The sequence below is a fragment of the Callionymus lyra genome, chromosome 3, assembly GCF_982586985.1.
Source record: "Callionymus lyra chromosome 3, fCalLyr1.hap1.1, whole genome shotgun sequence".
Lineage (NCBI taxonomy): Eukaryota > Metazoa > Chordata > Actinopteri > Syngnathiformes > Callionymidae > Callionymus > Callionymus lyra.
In genome coordinates this window covers 402,088-414,722 of record NC_141820.1, presented here as the reverse complement: position 1 = coordinate 414,722, position 12,635 = coordinate 402,088, and the positions used below count along the sequence as shown (strand labels likewise).

At 40.1% G+C, this 12,635-nt stretch overlaps 1 protein-coding gene across 1 annotated transcript in view; it reads right to left on the bottom strand.

Annotated features, from left to right (window-relative positions):
* Nucleotides 1-10,818, bottom strand: part of LOC148082962 (adenylyl cyclase-associated protein 1-like) — a 19,673-nt gene extending 8,855 nt beyond the window's left edge. The window contains exons 1-9 of the mRNA XM_087786109.1: nucleotides 10,673-10,818; nucleotides 7,352-7,447; nucleotides 5,647-5,747; nucleotides 3,225-3,302; nucleotides 863-1,006; nucleotides 710-795; nucleotides 548-653; nucleotides 313-487; nucleotides 27-184 (exon numbers count right to left, since the gene is read on the bottom strand). Of these exons, the coding sequence (XP_087642235.1) occupies nucleotides 27-184; nucleotides 313-487; nucleotides 548-653; nucleotides 710-795; nucleotides 863-1,006; nucleotides 3,225-3,302; nucleotides 5,647-5,747; nucleotides 7,352-7,445 (942 nt within the window). The 5' untranslated portion in view covers nucleotides 7,446-7,447; nucleotides 10,673-10,818. The remainder of the gene's footprint in view (nucleotides 1-26; nucleotides 185-312; nucleotides 488-547; nucleotides 654-709; nucleotides 796-862; nucleotides 1,007-3,224; nucleotides 3,303-5,646; nucleotides 5,748-7,351; nucleotides 7,448-10,672) is intronic.
* Between the last annotated feature and the right edge of the window lie 1,817 nt (nucleotides 10,819-12,635).

Genomic DNA, 12,635 nt, shown 5'->3' with positions numbered 1-12,635 from the left:
CTCTCTCTCTCCTCTCACTCACTCACCACTTTCCACTTCTTTCCCTCCAGTTCCTTCACAGGCGTCTTGGCGACGACAACAGGTTTGATGAACGACGGCTGCTGACGCTTGTGTTCGACCGGAGCTGCAGTCCTGAGGGTCGGGTTCTTGTGAGTCTTCTGCTCGTCCTTGACGTGCTTCAGCCCTGACACACACACACACACACACACGTGTCAACACACACACACACACACACACACGTGTCAACACACACACACCAACACAGACACACGTCAAGGACCAGCTGTCCGTCAACAAGCCCCGCCCACTCACCGCTGGTGATGTTGGCGCCCTTGTTGATGGCGGCGAACAGAGCGTTCCTGCTGTCGGCGCCGGACGCTTTCCCGCCGCCGGACGAGTCCACGTCCATCATGGGCGGGGGGGGTCCGGGCGGAGGAGGGGGGGGGCAGCCACCGGCGGGAGCGGCGCCGCAGGAGGCCGGAGGACCCTGAGGAGAGAACCACGGAGGTCGTGACCCCGCCAGGCGAGTGGGCGCCGGAACACTCACCGTCTTGCTCCAGGCCACGCCCACCGTGTGGTGCTGCTTGATGTAGGTCTGCAGGTCCGTCCAGATGGACATGTAGGCCTTGGTCCAGTCCACGTGAGTCTTGTCCCTGATGAGGACACATGTTACGACAACAACAACAACAACAACAACAGGCGTCCGCACTTGTCCTTGAACTCCTTGAGCACGCGGTTGGAGTAGAACATCCCGGCGTCCTGCATCTCCTTCACGTACGGCCCTGGTTTGGGAGACTGACAGAAGCGTGAGACAGAACCCTGGACCCGACCCGTGACCCGACCCGTGACCCGGCGCTCTCACCACGGCGAGCCAGCCCACGGCGGGGACGCTCTCGCTGACGGCCGACAGGTGGTTGAAGAACGGAGACGAGCGGTTCTTCTCGCGGAACCCCTGGATCTCCTGGATGACCTTTGACAGAGGCTTCAGCAGCTCCGTCAGAACCGCCTGCGCAACAAGACGTCGCCGTGACGACAACAACGTGACGACAACAACAACATGACAACAACAACAACGTGACGACAACAACAACAACAACATTACAACAACAACAACATGACGACAACAACAACATTACAACAACAACAACAACGTGACGACAACAACAACATGACAACAACAACAACGTGACGACAACAACAACATGACAACAACAACATTACAACAACAACAACATGACGACAACAACAACATTACAACAACAACAACAACATGACAACAACAACAACGTGACGACAACAACAACATTACAACAACAACAACATGACGACAACAACAACATTACAACAACAACAACAACATGACAACAACAACAACGTGACGACAACAACAACATTACAACAACAACAACATGACGACAACAACAACATTACAACAACAACAACAACGTGACGACAACAACAACATGACAACAACAACAACGTGACGACAACAACAACATGACAACAACAACATTACAACAACAACAACATGACGACAACAACAACATTACAACAACAACAACAACATGACAACAACAACAACGTGACGACAACAACAACATGACAACAACAACAACATGACGACAACAACAACATGACAACAACAACAACGTGACGACAACAACAACATGACAACAACAACATTACAACAACAACAACATGACGACAACAACAACATTACAACAACAACAATGTGACGACAACAACAACAACGTGACGATCGTCGATCGGAAGCGACTGAAGATGAGATGTTACATAAACAACATAATAGTAATAATATAATAACATATAATAGTAATAATATAATAACATAATAATATAATCACATAATAATATAATAACATAATAGTAATAATATAATATAATAACATAATAATATAATAATATAATAACATAATAGTAATAATAACATCTAATAGTAATAATATAATAACATAATAATATAATAACATAATAATATAATAACATAATAGTAATAATATAATAATATAATAACATATAATAGTAATAATATAATAACATAATAACATATAATAGTAATAATATAATAACATAATAACATAATAGTAATAATAACATATAATAGTAATAATATAATAACATAATAGTAATAATATAATAACATAATAGTAATAATAACATATAATAGTAATACTATAATAGTAATAATATAATAGTAATAACAACGTGACGACAACAACAACAACGTGACGACAACAACAACAACGTGACGACAACAACGTGACGATCGTCGATCGGAAGCGACTGAAGATGAGATATTACATAAACAACATAATAGTAATAATATAATAACATATAATAGTAATAATATAATAACATAATAGTAATAATAAAATAACATAATAGTAATAATATAATAACATAATAATATAATAACATAATAATATAAATAATATAATAACATAATAGTAATAATAAAATAACATAATAGTAATAATATAATAACATAATAGTAATAATATAATAACATAATAGTAATAATAACATATAATAGTAATACTATAATAGTAATAATATAATAACATAATAGTAATAATATAATAACATAATAGTAATAATAACATATAATAGTAATACTATAATAGTAATAATATAATAGTAATAACAACGTGACGACAACAACAACAACGTGACGACAACAACAACAACGTGACGATCGTCGATCGGAAGCGACTGAAGATGAGATATTACATAAACAACATAATAGTAATAATATAATAACATATAATAGTAATAACATAATAATATAATAACATAATAATATAATAACATATAATAGTAATACTATAATAGTTATAATATAATAGTAATAACAACATACAATAGTAATAATATAATAACATAATAGTAATAATATAATAGTAATAATAACATAATAGTAATAATATAATAACATATAACAACATATAATGGTAATAATATAACGTAATAACAATAATATAAAAATACTTTGAAGTTACTGTAACTTTATCTAAACAATTATTTTTATTTTCACTGGTTGCTAAGCAACGAAGTATTGTTTTCAACTCATGTTTGTGTCGATCAAGTGTCATTATGTCATCAATCAACTCTGATCATGTGTGTGTAGCCGTGTGTGTGTGTGTGTAGCCGTGTGTGAGTGTGTGTAGCCGTGTGTGAGTGTGTGTGTGTGTGTTATACAGGACCTCCGAGGGCTTCTGGCTGGAGGCAGCGGTCAGTAGCAGTTGTCTCTGGCACGTGAACGCCCGTTTCATCATGTCAGCCTGAGGAACAACACACGTGTGAACAGGTGATTGTGTGCGTCCATCAGTGTGCGTTGATGGTGGTTGTGTGCGGTTGATGGTGGTTGTGTGCGGTTGTGTGTGGTTGATGGTGGTTGTGTGCGGTTGTGTGCGGTTGATGGTGGTTGTGTGCGGTTGATGGTGGTTGTGTGCGGTTGATGGTGGTTGTGTGCGGTTGATGGTGGTTGTGTGCGGTTGATGGTGGTGTGTGCGGTTGATGGTGGTTGTGTGCGGTTGTGTGCGGTTGATGGTGGTTGTGTGCGGTTGATGGTGGTTGTGTGCGGTTGATGGTGGTTGTTGGTGGTTGTGTGCGGTTGATGGTGGTTGATGGTGGTTGATGGTGGTTGTGTGCGGTTGATGGTGGTTGTGTGCGGTTGATGGTGGTTGTGTGCGGTTGATGGTGGTTGTGTGCGGTTGATGGTGGTTGTGTGCGGTTGATGGTGGTTGATGGTGGTTGATGGTGGTTGTGTGCGGTTGTGTGCGGTTGATGGTGGTTGTGTGCGGTTGATGGTGGTTGTGTGCGGTTGATGGTGGTTGATGGTGGTTGATGGTGGTTGATGGTGGTTGTGTGCGGTTGTGTGCGGTTGATGGTGGTTGTGTGCGGTTGTGTGCGGTTGTGTGCGGTTGATGGTGGTTGTGTGCGGTTGTGTGCGGTTGTGTGCGGTTGTGTGCGGTTGATGGTGGTTGTGTGCGGTTGATGGTGGTTGTGTGCGGTTGATGGTGGTTGTGTGCGGTTGATGGTGGTTGTGTGCGGTTGATGGTGGTTGTGTGCGGTTGATGGTGGTTGTGTGCGGTTGATGGTGGTTGTGTGCGGTTGATGGTGGTTGTGTGCGGTTGATGGTGGTTGTGTGCGGTTGTGTGCGGTTGTTGGTGGTTGTGTGCGGTTGATGGTGGTTGATGGTGGTTGTGTGCGGTTGATGGTGGTTGATGGTGGTTGTGTGCGGTTGTGTGTGCGGTTGATGGTGGTTGATGGTGGTTGTGTGCGGTTGATGGTGGTTGATGGTGGTTGTGTGCGGTTGATGGTGGTTGTGTGCGGTTGATGGTGGTTGATGGTGGTTGTGTGCGGTTGATGGTGGTTGCTGGTGGTTGTGTGCGGTTGTGTGTGCGGTTGATGGTGGTTGATGGTGGTTGATGGTGGTTGTGTGCGGTTGATGGTGGTTGTGTGCGGTTGATGGTGGTTGATGGTGGTTGTGTGCGGTTGATGGTGGTTGTGTGCGGTTGATGGTGGTTGATGGTGGTTGTGTGCGGTTGATGGTGGTTGTGTGCGGTTGTGTGTGCGGTTGATGGTGGTTGATGGTGGTTGATGGTGGTTGTGTGCGGTTGATGGTGGTTGTGTGCGGTTGATGGTGGTTGATGGTGGTTGTGTGCGGTTGTGTGTGCGGTTGATGGTGGTTGATGGTGGTTGATGGTGGTTGTGTGCGGTTGTGTGTGCGGTTGATGGTGGTTGATGGTGGTTGATGGTGGTTGTGTGCGGTTGATGGTGGTTGTGTGCGGTTGATGGTGGTTGATGGTGGTTGTGTGCGGTTGATGGTGGTTGTGTGCGGTTGATGGTGGTTGTGTGCGGTTGATGGTGGTTGATGGTGGTTGTGTGCGGTTGATGGTGGTTGTGTGCGGTTGATGGTGGTTGATGGTGGTTGTGTGCGGTTGAGTGCGGTTGTGTGCGGTTGAGTGCGGTTGATGGTGGTTGTGTGCGGTTGATGGTGGTTGATGGTGGTTGTGTGCGGTTGTGTGTGCGGTTGATGGTGGTTGATGGTGGTTGATGGTGGTTGTGTGCGGTTGATGGTGGTTGTGTGCGGTTGTGTGTGCGGTTGATGGTGGTTGATGGTGGTTGATGGTGGTTGTGTGCGGTTGATGGTGGTTGTGTGCGGTTGATGGTGGTTGATGGTGGTTGTGTGCGGTTGATGGTGGTTGTGTGCGGTTGATGGTGGTTGTGTGCGGTTGATGGTGGTTGTGTGCGGTTGATGGTGGTTGATGGTGGTTGTGTGCGGTTGATGGTGGTTGTGTGCGGTTGTGTGTGCGGTTGATGGTGGTTGATGGTGGTTGATGATGGTTGTGTGCGGTTGAGTGCGGTTGTGTGTGGTTGTGTGCGGTTGATGGTGGTTGTGTGCGGTTGATGGTGGTTGTGTGCGGTTGATGGTGGTTGATGGTGGTTGTGTGCGGTTGATGGTGGTTGTGTGCGGTTGTGTGTGCGGTTGATGGTGGTTGATGATGGTTGTGTGCGGTTGAGTGCGGTTGTGTGTGGTTGAGTGTGGTTGATGGTGGTTGTGTGCGGTTGATGGTGGTTGATGGTGGTTGTGTGCGGTTGTGTGCGGTTGTCGTCACTCACGTGTCTCTGGACGTCTCCTCCGATCTTCTGGCTCAAGGTCAAGTAGGCGTTGAGTGAAGAGGCGATGATGTCATCAAAGGCCTCCACGTACGCAGACACAACTGAAGTGAAGTATTTATTTAAAACTTCAAAGTATTTTCATGATTTTCATTTAAAGAAAGTTTGTATAAATATAAACATTTTACATTAACATAAAAAAATGTGTTTGTGTTGCAATTAAACTTCCGGCCTCTAGATGGCAGCAGTTGTTACGTCCTCCTCAGCTAAAGGAAGAATGATGACTGAGGACGAGAGGATACAGTGAGTCCAGCAGCTTTTAAAGCTGATGTTTGGACATATTTTGGTTTGAAAACAAATGAAAGTAGTTACGACTTCAAGAGTCATGTGGTCTGTAAATACTACAACACCAGAGTCAAGTACTGGACAATACTACACATATATACTTGTTACTACACTACTACAACACCAGAGTCAAGTACTGGACAATACTACACATATATACTTGTTACTACACTATCACAACACCAGAGTCAAGTACTGGACAATACTACACATATATACTTGTTACTACACTATCACAACACCAGAGTCAAGTACTGGACAATACTAAACATATATACTTGTTACTACACTATCACTACACCAGAGTCAAGTACTGGACAATACTACACATATATACTTGTTACTACACTATCACTACACCAGAGTCAAGTACTGGACAATACTACACATATATACTTGTTACTACACTATCACTACACCAGAGTCAAGTACTGGACAATACTACACATATATACTTGTTACTACACTATCACTACACCAGAGTCAAGTACTGGACAATACTACACATATATACTTGTTACTACACTATCACTACACCAGAGTCAAGTACTGGACAATACTACACATATATACTTGTTACTACACTATCACAACACCAGAGTCAAGTACTGGACAATACTACACATATATACTTGTTACTACACTATCACTACACCAGAGTCAAGTACTGGACAATACTACACATATATACTTGTTACTACACTATCACTACACCAGAGTCAAGTACTGGACAATACTACACATATATACTTGTTACTACACTATCACAACACCAGAGTCAAGTACTGGACAATACTACACATATATACTTGTTACTACACTATCACTACACCAGAGTCAAGTACTGGACAATACTACACATATATACTTGTTACTACACTATCACAACACCAGAGTCAAGTACTGGACAATACTACACATATATACTTGTTACTACACTATCACTACACCAGAGTCAAGTACTGGACAATACTACACATATATACTTGTTACTACACTATCACTACACCAGAGTCAAGTACTGGACAATACTACACATATATACTTGTTACTACACTATCACAACACCAGAGTCAAGTACTGGACAATACTACACATATATACTTGTTACTACACTATCACTACACCAGAGTCAAGTACTGGACAATACTACACATATATACTTGTTACTACACTATCACAACACCAGAGTCAAGTACTGGACAATACTACACATATATACTTGTTACTACACTATATATCCTTGTACTGTGATATGAAGTAAAAATGTCAAATATAAACGTTATTCTCTGAAGAATAAAACACTTGATAAAAACACAAATACTTGAACCAGACACAGCGTCACAGCAACAGGCGCTCGTACCTCCAGCAGCAGCAGCAGCTCCAGAGCCCGACATGTTCTCCAGACGAGTCACAGCAACCTCCAGACGCTGCACCAGCCCCGCGAGTTCAGCCATGACTGAGGACCAGAAGAACGTCTTCAACCATTGATCCAGGATCGGTCATGTATTGATCATGTATCGATCATGTATCGATCCTGGATTGATCATGTATTGATCATGTATTGATCATGTATTGATCATGTATTGATCATGTATTGATCCTGTATTGATCATGTATTGATCCTGGATTGATCATGTATTGATCCAGGATCGATCATGTATCGATCCTGGATCGATCCAGGATTGATCCAGGATTGATCATGTATTGATCATGTATTGATCATGTATTGATCATGTATTGATCATGTATTGATCATGTATTGATCATGTATTGATCCTGTATTGATCATGTATCGATCCTGGATTGATCATGTATTGATCATGTATTGATCATGTATTGATCATGTATTGATCCTGTATTGATCATGTATCGATCCTGGATTGATCATGTATTGATCCAGGATTGATCATGTATTGATCATGTATTGATCCGGGATCGATCATGTATCGATCCAGGATTGATCATGTATTGATCATGTATTGATCATGTATTGATCCTGTATTGATCATGTATTGATCCTGGATTGATCATGTATTGATCATGTATTGATCCAGGATCGATCATGTATCGATCCTGGATTGATCCAGGATTGATCCAGGATTGATCATGTATTGATCATGTATTGATCATGTATTGATCATGTATTGATCATGTATTGATCATGTATTGATCCTGTATTGATCCTGTATTGATCATGTATTGATCCTGTATTGATCATGTATTGATCCTGTATTGATGTCAGAGCACTTGAAACGTCTAACTTTAATGTTTTTTTTAAATCCAAGTTGAATCATTTCAACATGAATGTTGAACAAGAGACGAGAAGAAAAGTCTTGTTAGTGAAGAATGTTGTGCAGGCGAGTCAAGACCTGAAGGTCAAGGGTCAAGACCTGAAGGTCAAGGGTCAAGACCTGAAGGTCAAGGGTCAAGAGGAGTTGAAGTTTGTTTTGATGTTGAGATGTGTTTATGTTGCGAGTAAACATTTGTTTTTCTTCATTAAATACATGTTTGTTGTGAAACAAGTTAAATAATCATTTGTTTTAATGTCCATCAATTCCAGTTCAAAGGTCATTTGTTTATAAAGACTAAAGATTAGACAGACACGCCCTTGACCTCGTGCTGCCTTCAGGCTCACTTGGTGTTCAAACATGTTCCTCCAGAATCAGTCGACAAGTAAAGTGTGTTTCTCTTCAGGTGTGTGTTTCTCTTCAGGTGTGTGTTTCTCTTCAGGTGTGTGTTTCTCTTCAGGTGTGCGTTTCTCTTCAGGTGTGCGTTTCTCTTCAGGTGTGCGTTTCTCTTCAGGTGTGCGTTTCTCTTCAGGTGTGCGTTTCTCTTCAGGTGTGCGTTTCCCAGGTGTGGTTCATGAACGCATCACGGGTGATTAACATGGTGTGGTTCATGAACGCATCACGGGTGATAAACATGGTGTGGTTCATGAACGCATCACGGGTGATAATAAATACATGGTGTGGTTCATGAACGCATCACGGGTGATAATAAATACATGGTGTGGTTCATGAACGCATCACGGGTGATAATAAATACATGTTGTGGTTCATGAACGCATCACGGGTGATAATAAATACATGGTGTGGTTCATGAACGCATCACGGGTGATAATAAATACATGGTGTGGTTCATGAACGCATCACGGGTGATAATAAATACATGGTGTGGTTCATGAACGCATCACGGGTGATAATAAATACATGGTGTGGTTCATGAACGCATCACGGGTGATAATAAATACATGGTGTGGTTCATGAACGCATCACGGTGATAATAAATACATGGTGTGGTTCATGAACGCATCACGGGTGATAATAAATACATGGTGTGGTTCATGAACGCATCACGGGTGATAATAAATACATGGTGTGGTTCATGAACGCATCACGGGTGATAATAAATACATGGTGTGGTTCATGAACGCATCATGGGTGATAATAAATACATGTTGTGGTTCATGAACGCATCATGGGTGATAATAAATACATGTTGTGGTTCATGAACGCATCACGGGTGATAATAAATACATGGTGTGGTTCATGAATGCATCACGGGTGATAATAAATACATGGTGTGGTTCATGAATGCATCACGGGTGATAATAAATACATGGTGTGGTTCATGAACGCATCACGGGTGATAATAAATACATGTTGTGGTTCATGAACGCATCACGGGTGATAATAAATACATGGTGTGGTTCATGAACGCATCACGGGTGATAATAAATACATGTTGTGGTTCATGAACGCATCACGGGTGATAATAAATACATGGTGTGGTTCATGAACGCATCACGGGTGATAATAAATACATGGTGTGGTTCATGAACGCATCACGGGTGATAATAAATACATGTTTTGGTTCATGAAGGCATCACGGGTGATAATAAACATGGTGTGGTTCATGAACGCATCACGGGTGATAATAAATACATGGTGTGGTTCATGAACGCATCACGGGTGATAATAAATACATGTTTTGGTTCATGAACGCATCACGGGTGATAATAAATACATGTTTTGGTTCATGAACGCATCACGGGTGATAATAAATACATGTTTTGGTTCATGAACGCATCACGGGTGATAATAAATACATGTTTTGGTTCATGAACGCATCACGGGTGATAATAAATACATGTTTTGGTTAATGAACGCATCACGGGTGATAATAAATACATGTTTTGGTTCATGAACGCATCACGGGTGATAATAAACATGGTGTGGTTCATAGAACCAGGACAAAGAATCGTAATGCTAACAGACTAGCATGAGCAGCTAACACGCGAGACTGTTCATATGAATCATTATTATCAACGTTTTACATGAATGTTCCTTTATTTGTTCACTTCCTGTTCCGCGTCTAGTCAGCAGAGCCTGAACGCGTCATGTTGTGTTCACGCCCTTTGACTCCTGCACACACACACGCACGCACGCACACACACACACGCACGCACGCGCACACACGCACACACACACACACACACACACACACTAGGTTTAAAGCCCTCCAGTGCAGAATGAAGAGTTTAAAGCAGTAAAAGTGAACTAAAGTGACAACAATGGAGCAACAAGGATCCATTCAGACGCACTTGAAGCTCGAGTTCGATGAAGCTTCGACTCTTCGAGGATTAAACGTCAAACCAAAGACCAAAAGCCTCTTTTCTCACCTTCCAAAGGTTCGAGCTCTGGTTTGGTCCCGTCTGTGCTGCGTTCAAGGATCCGAAGTGTGACTGAAGCTTCGGGAATCTTCGGCGTTTTTCTCTTCCTGGATGTCTGTTACCCAGCAGCCACCGCGCGGCGTTTCCGCCCTTCATCGTCGAGTCCTTCGCCATATAAGGAGCGAGAGAGAGAGAGAAGATGGAGAGAAGAGAATAGAAGAGAATAGAAGAGAATAGAAGAGAATAGAATAGAAGAGAAGAGAAGAGTAGAGAAGAGAATAGAATAGAATAGAATAGGAGAGAAGAGAAGAGAAGATGGAGAGAAGAGAAGAGAAGAGAAGAGAAGAGAAGAGAAGAGAAGAGAAGAGAAGAGAAGAGAAGAGAAGAGAAGAGAAGAGAAGAGAAGAGATATAAATAGCATAGCATAGAATGGGATCGAATAGAATATTTATGAATAGAATAGAATAGGATAGAATAGGAGAGAAGAGAAGAGAAGATGAAGAGAAGAGAAGAGAAGAGAAGAGAAGAGAAGAGAAGAGAAGAGAAGAGAATAGAATAGAATAGAATAGAATAGAATAGGAGAGAAGAGAAGAGAAGATGAAGAGAAGATGAAGAGAAGAGAAGAGAAGAGAAGAGAAGAGAAGAGAAGAGAATAGAATAGAATAGAATAGAATAGAATAGAATAGATTAGGAGAGAAGAGAAGAGAAGAGAAGAGAAGAGAAGAGAAGAGAAGAGAAGAGAAGAGAAGAGAAGAGAAGAGAAGAGAAGAGAAGAGAAGAGAAGAGAAGAGAAGAGAAGAGGATAGAATATAATAGAATAGAATATTTATGGATAGAATAGAATAGGATAGAATAGGATAGAATATTTATGGATAGAATAGAATAGGATAGAATAGAATATAATAGAATAGAATATTTATGGATAGAATAGAATAGTATAGAATAGTATAGAATAGTATAGAATAGAATAGAATAGAATAGAATAGAATATTTATGGATAGAATAGGATAGGATAGGATAGAATAGAATAGAATAGAATATTTATGTATAGAATAGAATAGTATAGAATAGAATAGAATAGAATAGAATAGAATAGAATATTTATGGATAGAATAGGATAGGATAGAATAGGATAGGATAGAATAGAATATTTATGGATAGAATAGAATAGTATAGAATAGTATAGAATAGTATAGAATAGAATAGAATAGAATAGAATAGAATATTTATGGATAGAATAGGATAGGATAGGATAGAATAGAATAGAATAGAATATTTATGTATAGAATAGAATAGTATAGAATAGAATAGAATAGAATAGAATAGAATAGAATAGAATAGAATAGAATATTTATGGATAGAATAGGATAGGATAGAATAGAATAGGATAGAATAGGATAGGATAGAATAGGATAGGATAGAATAGAATAGGATAGAATAGGATAGGATAGAATAGGATAGGATAGAATAGAATAGGATAGAATAGAATAGGATAGGATAGAATAGGATAGGATAGGATAGAATAGAATAGGATAGGATAGAATAGAATAGAATAGGATAGAATAGAATAGGATAGAATAGGATAGAATATAATAGAATATAATAGGATATAATAGGATATAATAGGATAGAATATAATATAATATAATATAATATAATATAATATAATAGGATAGGATATAATAGAATATAATAGGATAGGATATGATAGAATATAATAGAATATAATAGGATATAATAGAATATAATAGGATATAATAGGATAGAATAGAATATAATAGAATATAATAGGATATAATAGGATATAATAGGATAGAATAGATATAAATAGCACAGGATAGAATGGAATAGAATATTTATGGATAGAATAGAATAGAATAATATAAAATAGAATAGAATAGAATGATAGGTAGACAATATTCCTTCTTCTTCTCCGTAATGAACATCAACTGCTACATAATAATATTTACAG